General features: G+C 33.2%; 1 protein-coding gene across 3 annotated transcripts; it reads right to left on the bottom strand.

The window, feature by feature from the left end:
* Window positions 1–1,138: 1,138 nt before the first annotated feature.
* Window positions 1,139–5,746, bottom strand: LOC126695189 (desmethyl-deoxy-podophyllotoxin synthase-like). Of its 3 annotated transcripts, none has more exons than XM_050391854.1 (3): window positions 5,642–5,746; window positions 2,032–5,352; window positions 1,139–1,955 (listed from the first exon to the last, which is right to left on the bottom strand). In XM_050391854.1, the coding sequence occupies exons 2-3, from the start codon at window positions 2,947–2,949 to the stop codon at window positions 1,338–1,340; spliced, it is 1,536 nt and encodes a 511-aa protein (XP_050247811.1). In that variant the 5' UTR covers window positions 2,950–5,352; window positions 5,642–5,746; the 3' UTR covers window positions 1,139–1,337. The 3 variants fall into 3 exon arrangements, with proteins under 3 accessions (XP_050247811.1, XP_050247812.1, XP_050247810.1); XM_050391855.1 differs by having other exon boundaries at window positions 2,032–2,865; window positions 4,589–5,740; XM_050391853.1 differs by having other exon boundaries at window positions 2,032–5,740.
* Window positions 5,747–12,959: the final 7,213 nt, after the last annotated feature.

The raw sequence follows: 12,959 nt of genomic DNA, 5'->3' as shown, positions 1-12,959 counted from the left end.
TTAGTGCCTCAAAATTTTCAAGTTTTAAATTGTTGTCATGTTCATATTAAGCTAAGTTTAGTGCTTTCTGGCAAGGCATGGGTTTGGGTTCATGGACTGGAGAACAAAAATAAAAGATAAAAATTCAGTGTAAAACTTAGAATGTTTTTTTTTTTTTTTTTTTTAAAGCAAAGACTTATTTTTTATTTTTTAAAGCAATTAATGTTAGATTTGGGCTAATGTATTATTTATGGTATAGACAAATAATAATACAAAACTATTCCACTGCTTCACTGTGTTTGATGATTAATTGCAAGTCTCTCTTCCACTGCTTCCATCATAGAAAGATTCCCCTGTCCCGCTGGGGTTGATAACAATTGTGTTAATTTGGATGTGTCTGGTGCTCTTCGTGAAGAAATCAAAGATCAAAAAGAGGCACAAAAAAAAAAATGGTGATTTAAGCGAGAATTGAAAGAGTGAAAGAAAAAGTGAAATTAGGAAAGCAGAGAGACTTGGAGAAAATTATATAACTGTGTGATTGTATAAACACTCGATTCCTAATTTCTCAAATACAGATTAAATATATCTCGTCTAACTGCTTCACAGAATTTCTTGGATCTGTAACAAATTCTGGTGACAATACGGAAAAACATCGTTTGGTCTTTTACTATAGCTGCGTTTGGTTTGGTTTGGTGGTCTCTTCTCACTCTCACTCTCACGTTTGCGTGTTTCTGTTTTTATTAATAATGGCTCGTGAGTGAATCAGTCAGACAATGAAACCACACCATTTGATTTTGATTTGAGTCAGTCACTTCAAACAAAACGTGGTTCTTGTGGGAATCATCCGGTTTAAGTTTAACAGCAGAAAATTTTATTAACTTTCTTTCCTTTTTAATTTTTTTTTTTTTTTAATTCATGTCTTTAGCAATCTTAGGTTGCAGAAATGTGTTAATCCTTAGGATTTTGTTTATTGAAAATGTATAGAACACTAAGAAAATCATGAATTGAAAGATTATATTAATGATTAAGAATTTATGTTGCCAGTGCCATCACGGTGACTATGGAAGGGGGGGGGGGGGTTCAAAATTGAGCTTTATACTTAGTTTAATCTTATTAGAGAAAAAGGAGAGTGATGTTCATCATACAAGCAGAGGCTCAGTGAGTTTGAATACCTGTCTTAAGGGGACTAGCTCAAATTCATTGAAATATTGTATCTTAACACACAAACTAACAATATTCAAATGAAGATAAACTCTTCAAAATTCATTTTTTATAATATACCACCCAAACTAACATATTCTCATAATGATCAACAGACACACTTACAACTAGGACAATTTCAGATACCCTTAATTGATTTAATTAAGGAAAGGAATACGAGAGGAGGCGATTAAATACAAATCATTCCTTCTCCTACAAGTTGATCCAAAATTTTCAGTCATGTCAAGTTCTTCAGGTTTGATCTCATTTGGTAGTTTCCAGTCAAAGTGATACAGTAACTGGGCGATTGCAAGTTCAATCATTGCAATACCAAATGTTATGCCTGGACACATCCTCCTTCCAGCCCCAAATGGAAGGAATTCAAAGTTAGTCCCTTTAAATTCAACAAATGAACCACAGAACCTCTCTGGCTGAAAGCATTCAGCATTGACCCAATAATCTGGATCTCTCCCTATTGCCCACGCATTGATCAAAACCTTGGTTTTAGTTGGTATGTCATATCCACTGATTTCACATCTTTCTCTACACTCTCTTGAGATTAAGGTAGCAGGAGGATGTAATCGTAAAGTTTCTTTGACAACTAATTTTACATAATCTAACTTCTGGATGTCTCCATCTTCAATTTTCCTCTTTCCTTCTAAAACCTTGCGCACTTCAGCTTGTGCCTTCTCCATTACCTGTGGGTTTCTTAGCAACTCTGACATTACCCATTCTAAGGTTGTTGCTGTAGTTTCACCCCCTGCAAGGTAGATGTCCTGAAAAAGTAGAATTATATAAATCATATTAGTAGTTGAAAAAAACTGAGTACTACAAAAGTTTGTTGAGTCATACCAAAGTGACAGCTTTGATGTGCTTGGTTGTGACCTCAAATTTCAGCTCCCTCGACTCCTGAAGTTTTAGAAGCACATCAAGAAGATCTTCCTTGCGTGAAAAGTCATTGGTGGTGCTAGTGGTTATTATGTTCATCTTATGATCATCAATTATATCTTGAAGAATTTTGTCCATGTCTTGGTGTAGTCTCTCCAAGGAAGTCTTCATCCCATTAAATATAGCAATAAATTTAAGTGAAGGGAACAAATCTGGCACGTTAAAACCTGAACTAAGCATAACTATCTCCTTAACCAGAGATATGAACTCATCTTGACCTTTGTACTTTTCTCCAAATGCTGCTCTAGAAGTTACACTATTTGTCATGGAGAATAAATTCTTGCTGAGATTGATGGGAAGTCCATTGGACGAATAAATAGTTCCGATAAGATTCCATACCTCTTCTTCTCTTATTGATCTAAATGACTGGACACGTTGAGCATTTAGGAGTTCCAACACACAGATCTTTCTCATCTGTCTCCAGCAATCGCCATAGGGAGAGGCAATAATACCTGAATGGTCATATGAGAGAAACTCACCCACAAAAAAGTTTGGCCTTTGAGCAAAACTAAGTTCATGTGTTTTCAACACCTCTCTAGCTAATTTTGGTGATGAAATGATCACAGCCAAAACCTCACCCAACTTGAGCTGCATAACTGGTCCATGTTTCTTTACTAAATCTCTCAAGGAAGAATGAGGTAGTGAGCCTGAGCTTATCAACTGATGCAAGTTCCCTATAAGAGGAAGCTTCCACGGCCCTGGTGGCAACTTCAGGATGGCACCTTGGGCTTTATATCCCTTCAAATACACCATCAGTATCAAAAGAATGAAGAAACAATTAAGGAGTGGAGAAAAAGATGGCAACCAGAACATTATGGACATTGGCTCTGACAGTAAGGCTTAGGATTTTTATCCAAAGGTTTCAATTCTTAAAAATTTGTGAACAATAGAAGATATGTTTCTGGTGAATTTAAGTACTTGTTTTGCAGAAATATAACACGCACACACAGGTTCTAAGTATCTAATAATGTCATCCCAGAATTTTTAGCCTTTTAAAAGTGATTTCATATCATATAAAAGTAGAGCACAATTGATTCCAGCAACCTAATTATCAATCAACTAATCAGATTCAAAATTCCTTCAAGGAATTTAACTCTGTGTCATTCTCCACTCGGCTGTAGTAGTTCAACTGTTGCTATACAGTTCTCTCCACCTCATGGTCTTGACAATCTTCTTCTCAACCTCTGTCAGCAGTTGGTCAGAACCCAGCTCTCAAAACACCTCTACCCTACCCACCATCCCTTGTCATTCAATTTCTGCGCCCCGTGTATTTCCTTCCCATTACCTCACAAATCTCCTGTTCTCTCCCTCACCAGTTTCCCTTTTCCTTACACCCTGTCACTTTCCCCCATGAGCCTTAATCCTGGTCAATGAACCACATAAATCTCTCTCCAGCTAATTGAGCTCAAACAACAGATAATTTTAACAGTTTAATCCAAGGCCATATATTCTATCTTATTCATGTCTTTTCTTCTTTTTCTTCTTCCTCATCTGTGCTGAATATGGCTTTTCTTACTACTAGATCTTATCATTATCTAAAAAGAAAGAAACCTTTTTTTGATAGGTCTATAAAGAAATAAACCTCCTAGATGAGTGGCACTCCTATGGCTTAAAGCATGGTGAGAGGTATATCCCATCATACCTTCACTGCTGAGTGCTCAAGGATGGTTGACCTTAGAATTCAGATTTGGACTTTTATTTCTTCTATATTTATCTCATGGAACTGGAAATAGGATACAAAAACCATAGCTCTACAATAGAAAAGAGGGTTTACACAAGGCAATTGTTAAAACAAGTGAACACAATATCTAGGTATGCAACAAACAGCAATAGTGCAGCAGTGCTACTTCACTAGTAGGAAATTGATCTTTAGAACTATAATGACAGCAGTCAAAACCAGAGAGTCAGGCAAGCTTTCATAAACTGGTAACCAGACCTAACTCATAAAAAAGAAAATTTTTATAGTATAGCTCTGACAATTGTGGTTAACATGCCAAGTGTACAACATACCATCTATCTTCACCCCCTAGTAAGTTATCCAAACTACTTCATCAAACCAGTCCAGTTCCAATGCACCAATTATAATGGCATCGCAGGTTCTAATCATGGTATAACTGATACAACATAGGCACAACCGTGTACAAAGATTTGTTTAAATGAAAATCAGCCTCTCCAAAAATAGGGAATAAGGTTGCCTACCAACCACCTCTCCCAAACCTAGAAAAGTGCAAGTCTTATGAACTAAGTCCGACCTATAATTTCTATTACACTATTGAGAAAGGATGAAGTTCAGTGAAGTTGAAATTAAACCAGTCTAGTTTTGACATGTTTCAACCACAAGAGATATGGCTCGTCTGCTCACTAGTCACAAGACTTTATCAACAGAACAGCTAGCAGAATCCTGACAAAATTATAAGAAAATTAAATTGCAAATATATAGAGAGGTGTGGAGAAAATCTACATCAATTAATGGCAATGGCAGCATCTAGGGCATCAAGCAGATTCCCCATCTGAACAAAACATTGCAAGACAATCAATATTAAAGATCCCATTCTCAGCAAAATTTTCCCCTCCACAACTATTAGTTAGAGATGACTGATGAGAGATCAAATCCAGATTAAATAAGACCTCTATTATTAAATTTAAGCAAAGCAAGAACCTATAATTAAAAACAAATTAGAGGACAAACGCCAAATGCAGGATAATGTTTTGATGGTAACTTTCCTTGTGCTCATACCAGCTCCACCTCCACTTTTACCACCCAAAGAGAGAACGTTGAAGAGCAGACAACTCCTCCTCACCCCCTCTACCTTGACTGAGTAAGGTATAGAAATTAGTAGACAGACAACAAAACAAGTATTCACAAAACACAGGAGGAAAATGCTTTATTAGTGTAGTAGATAAGTGTCAATTGAAACAAACAGAAGATCCAGCATCTTGAACCATGAAATATCTCCACACTGGAAACAACATTTGTGCCTCCGATCCGAACCCATTTGCCTGATAGTGAAATACATACAAACATGCAGAGAAGTTCAGTTTGTCTGGTGGCAATGCTGATGTAAAAGAAATTAATTTCCATGATGTTGTAAACTAATAAGCAATTCAAATTAGACTTATAATTCACTTTCTAACTAAACCCAATTGGGTTTGGCCATATGAATCCTTTTTCCAGTATGAAATGATTTTCTCCCAGAGAGAGAGAGAGTCCCACCATTCCTGCACCTACATACATACATAGATTCATGAAAACACTAGGAGAAATAAAGCATATAATTAATTAGAACTTGTTCGTATTGTAATTGGGAAAAAAAAAAACACAAAAAAAAAAAAAAAAAAAAAAAACGCAAAATGCAGTGTTAAAACAGAATACCGCCATCAACAATAGTTCAGTTCATAATTATTAATTATAACCCCATCCCCATGTTTCATTAAGGAGAACGAAAACCCTTATTCATAATATATTGGCAGCAAAAACAAATAAATAAATAAACAAACCCAATTTCTAACTCACTTCCGTTAAAACTCTGGAATTACATGATGATCTTTCTAAATAAAAAAGGGCAGCCATAATGTGCTCCTTACGAACATCATTTCTACCACCAGCCTCACCCGAATTATAGATTGTGTTTTTTAATGTAAAAATGTAGTTATACATATACATGCGTTCGCTTAAATGTTTTACTTTATACCGTGCTCCCTTTTTTGTTAGGTGCGATACCGTCACAATCACTAAAATATCACATTTTGATAACACTATTATCATATTGTGTAATAATAACATTATATGTGACTGTATTTTTGTGATATTTAATAGTTCTTTTATTTTTTCTCACATTTGATTGTACCATTTTCACATTGTGCAGTGTCAATATCACATAAGATTGTACTTTTGTCACATTTGGTAGTTCTCTTATTTTTTTTCTCACATTTGATAGTACTATACTTATATTATGCAGTACCAACATCATATGTGATTGTACTTTTGTCACATTTGGTAGTTCCTTTATTTTTTCTCACATTTGATAGTACTATCTTCACATTGTGCAATATCAACCTCACATGTGACTTTACTTTTGTCATATTCAATGGTTTCCTTATTTTTTTTCTCACATTTGATGGTACCATACTCACATTATATAATACCGAAATCACGTGTGACTGTTCTTTTGTCACATTCGATGGTTCCCTTATTTTTTTCTCACATTTAATGGTACCATCCTCACATTGTACAGTACCAATATCATATGTGACTGTACTTTTGTCCCATTCGGCTATTCCCTTATTTTTTTTTCTCACATTTGATGATACTACCCCCACATTGTGTAATATTAACATCACATGTGACTATACTTTTGTCACATTTGGTAGTTCTCTTTTTTTTTTTTTTTTTTTTTTTTTTTTTTTTTTTTTTTTTCTTTTTTCTTTTTTCTTACATTTGATGGTACCATCCTCATATTGTGTAGTACCAACATTACATGTAACTGTACTTTTGTCAATTCGGTGGTTCCTTTTTTTTTTTTTCTCATATTTGATGGTACCATTCTCACATTGTGTAGTACCAACATCACATGTGACTGTACTTTTGTCACATTCAATGGTTCCCCTTTTTTTTTATTACCTTTGATGGTATCATCCTCACATTGTGCAGTATCAACATCACATATGACTGTACTTTTGTCACACTTGGTGATTCTATTTTTTTTTTCTCACATTTGATAGTACCATCCTCACATTGTGTAGTACTAACATCACATGTGACTGTACTTTTGTCACATTTGGTAACTTCCTTATTTTTTCTCACATTTGATGATATCATCCTTTTATTGTGTAGTACCAACATTACATGTAACTGTACTTTTGTCACATTCGGTGGTTCTCTTATTTTTTTTTTCCACATTTGATGATACCATCCTCACATTGTGTAGTATTAACATCACATGTAACTATACTTTTGTCATATTTGGTAGTTCTCTTATTTTTTTTCACATTTGATGGTACTATCCTTACATTGTGCAGTACCAACATCACATATGACTGTACTTTTGTCACATTCGGTGGTTCATTTTATTTTTTCTCACATTCGATGGTACCATTCTCACATTATGCAGTATCAACATCACATGTGACTATACTTTTGTCACATTCAATGGTTCCCTTTTTTTTTTTCTCACATTTGATGGTACCATTCTTATATTGTGCAGTACCAACATCACATGTGATTGTACTTTTGTCACATTCAATGGTTTTTTTTTTTTAGTTCTATCATCACATTAAAGCATACCAACATTACATATGGGTGTAGCCAACACAACCCAACCCAACCCCACTGAATTATCTAATAATCGTCGAATATATATGACAAAAATACTTCTAAAATATCTAAAATACCCTTAAGTATACTAAAATTACCAAAACGCATCCTAACACTTTAAAATTACCAAAATAACCCCGAAACTCTCAAAAATTATTTAGATATCCTTAAAACCTAGAAAATGACCAAAATAACCTTAAAACCTAAAAAATAATCAACATACCCTTAAATATTAAAAAAAAAGACCTAAATGACCATGAAACCTAAAAAATGACTGAAATGATCTTGTAACTTGAAAAGTGACAGTAATGCCCTTAGAACCTAAAAAAGACTGTAATGCACCTTAAACCTAAAATATGACCGAAATACCCATAGAACCTTAAAAATTACCAAAATGATCTTGAAACCTTAAAAAATTTTGAAATACCATTGAAACCTATAAAATGACCAAAATACCTCGTAAAACTTGAAAATGACAAAAATACCTCTGAAACCCTCAACAATTATCGAAATACCCTTAGAACCTAAAAAATGATCAAAATACCCTTAAAACCTAAAAAATGACGGAATGACTCTAAAACCTAAAAAATGACTGAAATTTCCCTAAAACATAAAAAATGATTGAAATAACCAAAAAAAAAAAAACTTTAAAAATGACCAAATATACCCCCATAACACTTGAAAATGACCAAAATACCTTTGAAACCCTTTAAAATTACCAAAAGACAATTAGAACCTAAAAAATAACTGAATGGCACTGAAACCTAAAAAATGACCGAAATGACCCCGTAACCTAAAAAATTACTTAAAAACGCTTAGAACCTAAAAAATGACCATAATGCCCCTAAAACCTAGAAACTTACTGAAATAGTTTCACATGTGACCATACTTTTGTCACATTCGGTGGTACCCTAATTTTCCATAATTTTTTTCTTACATTTGACAGTTTCATCGTCACAATGGGTAGTATCGACATCACATTTGACCGTATTTTTGTCACATTCCATGAGAGCATTATTTTTTTTCACATTTGACAGTTCCATCGTCACATTAGGCAGTTTCAACATCACATTTGATAGTACTTTTGTCATATTCGAAAAAAATTTCTCACATTTGACAGTTCCATCATCACATTAGGCAATACCAATATTACATCTGACCGTACTTTTGTCACATTTGGTGGTACTCTAATTTTTTTTTCTTACATTTGACAGTTCCATCGTCACATTGGACAATACTAACATCAAATCTAATTGTACTTTTGTCATATTTTGTGATTTCATTATTTTCTTCTCACATTTGGTGGTTCTAACATTACATTGGGTAGTACCAAATCACATATGATCATACTTTCATTATATTCAATAGTTCTATTATTTTTTAGCCACATTAGGCAGTACCAACATCACATATGACTGTACTTTTATTGATTCATAACAATCTTGGTAATGATTAAAATGTTAACAATGAATTTTTCCAAGAAAGTTATAAACTTGAAAATTAACAAAAATACCCTGGAAATTAAGGATTTCAAAAAATAGTCCTAAAAATATATAAAATTACTAAAATATCCCAAATCCTCAAATATTACCAAAATACCTTCATTAACCTATAAAATGACTAAAATACATTTTTAAACTTTCAAAATTAATAATAAAAAACATTGAAAATGAATAAAGTAGCGCTAAAAATACCTAGAATTATTAAAATACTAAATATTTTGAAAATTACTATAATAGCATCAAAACCACTCAATTTGGCCATGTTAGAGTGATATCTTGGATTTTTTTTAGTGATTGTAAAGATTTTCGGTCATTTTAGAGGTTTTCAAGACAACTTGGTGATTTTTGACATGTCATTGGTATTTTAATCAAACACATCTCAGCTTTTTTGGTGCCTTTATGGTGTTAAATTTTCTCAATGAAAAAAAAAAGGTGACCCAAAGAAAACATTATTTGTTAGGAAACATTTGCTCCTCTAAAATCTAAATGATTCCAAAGAAGCTATATATAGACCATACAATGCTGTAATTGTGAACTCTAAAGAAGAAGAAAAAATTGAAACTTAAAAAAATTTAGGCCTCAGTGTGTTTTCTTGAAGAACTTGAAATTGAAACCTAAAACAAATTTAGGCCTCAGAGCGTGTTCTTGAAGAACTTGATATCCCAAATATGAAGGGAGAGAGAGTGTAAATTTAAGAAGCAAATAAATTATGCATTCTAATGAAAATAGCTAATGATATTCTCGTCAAGAAATAGCAAAATAAAGCAACCAAGCAAAAGCAAAAACACACCAAACCAGCCGTAAGCTATGAATACATTTCAAAATAATTTTAGATTTCAAAGTCTGCCAAAATGCAATGTTATCAATAGTTAACAATTACATTCAATATTTCTACAACAATTTTCTCATCAACTACTTGGTAATTTTGCAAATAAAGATCATAGTTGTAGCCAATTAGCTCAAACAGTTGCTCATAATCTATAGAAACTAATAATGCACTGAGATTTGGTATGAAGGAAGCTCTCCATTACCAAATTTAGCTCCAGTAAATTGATAAAGCAAAGGAAAAAAGATTAAAAATTTTCAAATAATGTGAATACGGATAGAATCAACTAATAATGCAAACCTAAAAGGAAAAACAATTGGTTGGATTTGTTGCTCATACAAAAGCTTGATGATTGTTTCGGCATGGAAAATTGTTTTGAACCTATAATTAGGCCAAGTACTAATGAATAACCAGCATTAGCAATTTAGTATTCTCTTGAGAACTTAGCAAACACTATGTCAAAAGAGAAACAAAGTAAGTGACTTTAGGATATAATTTAAAACATAATATTCAGAAGTATTATTTAGTTTCTCTCTGTATTATCTATACTACTATTTAACAGGCTTCCTCTGTTTGGACCGGATTTTTTTGTTGTTCCAAAATACCCCTATTTCCTTAGGTTTAAGTAGAGACAAAACTAAAGGATAATTTGGTAAAATTACGTCTTTTGACTCTTGTAAAAACATTGCCTATAAAATAGGACCACTTCCTCTTGGTTTTCAAATTCAAGCTAAACTTCAAATTCTTTTCTTTTTTACAATTTCAAAAAAAAAAATAATCTTAAATTTTAGGATTTTAGAATCCTATGCTATGATAGACTAATAACTAGCACGGTTTTTCAATTTTTTTTTTTTTTTTTTTTTTAAACACACGTTTTAGGTTCCCCCTAAAAGTTAGCCTATTAGTATTTTTTTTTTTTTTTTTTTTTGGAGGAACTGGCTATTAGTATTTAGAAAAGCAATTATCTCCATGATTTTATAATTTTATTTTTAAAGAAAAGAAAAGAAAAAGAAGAAAAATCCACCTTTTGGGTTTTTCTCCTAAAAATTCGCATACATTATCTCTATTTAGATATACTCCACACACTTTTTACATATCCTATGCATATCCTAAATTAAATAACTAAATTAAAAAAAAAAAAAAATCAAATCCCATGTTCACCCATCTTCCTAAAATTTAGCATAGCTCTTCAAATCCCAGGTACACGTTCTCCTATTTGAATTCAATTTTTTTTTCTTGATTTCAATTGAAGCTTTACTCTTAACTTCTAATCATTATCCTTTATTTTTATTAAAAAAAAATTTAATTGTTCAAAATTCTTTCTTATTCCTTAACTAACCATTGATATTCCCAAGAAAAAAAAAAAAAAAAAAAAAAAAAAAAAAAAAAAAAAACCCTTCCACCCATTATCATTAAGCAGTTATAATGTTCTCCCTCCATCCCTATCCTCCATAGCAACAACTATTTTTGTATGTAGCCTTGATTATGAACGTTGTTTTATGTTTTCAGGATAAAAGTTTGCAATGGATAGGGGATGTGAAGTCCGTGCTACAAATGATATGCCACCATTTTGAAGTTCCTTCATGGCTTCATGTTGACAACCTGGCTGCTAAAGTTCATTATGGAGTCTACATTCCTAACAGAGCAACATCACCTCTAGAGGTAATTATTTCATGTTTTCTGGATCTAAATATATGTTAAAATGTATTGTGGGAGTTGGATTTGGGAAGTGCTTTCCTAAGTTTAGTAACCCCAGAATCACATGTTTAATTTTTTAGTGCATTCTATGTAAGAGATCAAAAAATTAAAAAATTTACCCAAAAAATAGAACTCAGAGGCTAGTTTCTATTATTATTGTGTTTGCACCAACACCATGTTTTGCAGAAGATTTTCTTTTTGTTCTTGGGCAGCTTCCACTATCTGTCTTCACATCTTTCACGTTAGCCCTACTATTGAGTCTAGTCCATACCCTTTTTTAGAACCCTCCTTTTTACCACACTCCAAATTAACCCCAGTAGATGGAACTCCCATTTTACTTTTAAATTTACTTTTACCCTTAACTGCCTGAGCCACATCACAAGCTACCCAACCCATATCAAAACTTCTTTCAGATACAACTTCCTTGGAACAAACCAAATCTTCCCCCACTAGCCCCAAAACATTACGTGGCTCCTTAGATTTCTTGACACAAATCTAAGCATCATGTGAATCCTGAGTAGATAGTGCATCTAAAGTAGACGTGCTCTTAATGTTAATCATATCCCCTTTACCTTTTGAAGCCAACTTATCCCTTAATTCTCTGTTTGCAAGTGTCATGTGGGTCATTGATGCACTCAAATTCCCACTATCATCTTTAACACTCTCCAGCCCACTTGAATTTAAATTTGAGTACACGTAGTCCACAATTAAATCCCTATCAACATCCCGCAGTTTTTTCTCAAAATCCATAACTGGCACCTCCATATTTTTAGCTTCCACAATTTCCGTTGTTCCTTGCTGAAACTGCTCCCCCAAAATCTCCAACCGTCCACTCAGTTTTTCAACTTCCACTGGAGACAGTTCCATCACCTTCACAGTATCAGCGGAGCCACTTGTTTTAGTCTCGGCAACACTCCCAGACACAGGCCTCATACTAGAAACAGTCTCTTCATGCGAAAAAATTGAAATTCTTGTTGAACTTGGACCACCCAGGTATCGTTGAGTGCCATTATCTCCAAAGCATCTGACATCCACAACAGTTTTTGTCACGCACGAACCCAACCATAAAGATAGGCATGTGACAATGCCAGCATGCTTATAAAGTAATCACCCTACAAGTATGTAAGGCCTTTTTAGCACTAAAAATTATCCTTAAAAATTTCATCAATAAATTCAAAATACCTCAAAAATTTCTTTATGAATAAATCTCCAATAATTTAAAATGAACAAAATCCAAACCTCATGTATATAATGCCAATTGACCAAAAGATATAAGACCATTAATTACAAGACCATCTAATCCCAAACTTACTAAGCTTCTTCATGCTCACAACACAACAGCAAAACTCCCAAAACTTGCTATTCTTCACAATCTGAAACTGGAAGGGAAAAAGGGGGTGAGTTGACAATTCAATAAGTAACCAAAGTCCTAATAAGTTCTATCAAGTAATAGATTTGTAAAGTATAAAATGTAATATGTGTTTTCAAAAGT

The sequence above is a fragment of the Quercus robur genome, chromosome 8 (genome assembly GCF_932294415.1).
Source record: "Quercus robur chromosome 8, dhQueRobu3.1, whole genome shotgun sequence".
NCBI lineage: Eukaryota > Viridiplantae > Streptophyta > Magnoliopsida > Fagales > Fagaceae > Quercus > Quercus robur.
The sequence above is the reverse complement of the archived record's forward strand: the minus strand, read 5'-3'. Positions and strand labels throughout refer to the sequence as shown.

Excerpts from the sequence above, each read along its gene's own strand:
- LOC126695189 (XM_050391854.1), bottom strand. The coding sequence starts at position 2,949 with ATGTCCATAATGTTCTGGTTGCCATCTTTTTCTCCACTCCTTAATTGT. Across the intron at positions 1,956-2,031 it reads ACATCAAAGCTGTCACTTTG|GACATCTACCTTGCAGGGGG; the intron begins GTATGACTCAAC and ends CTACTTTTTCAG.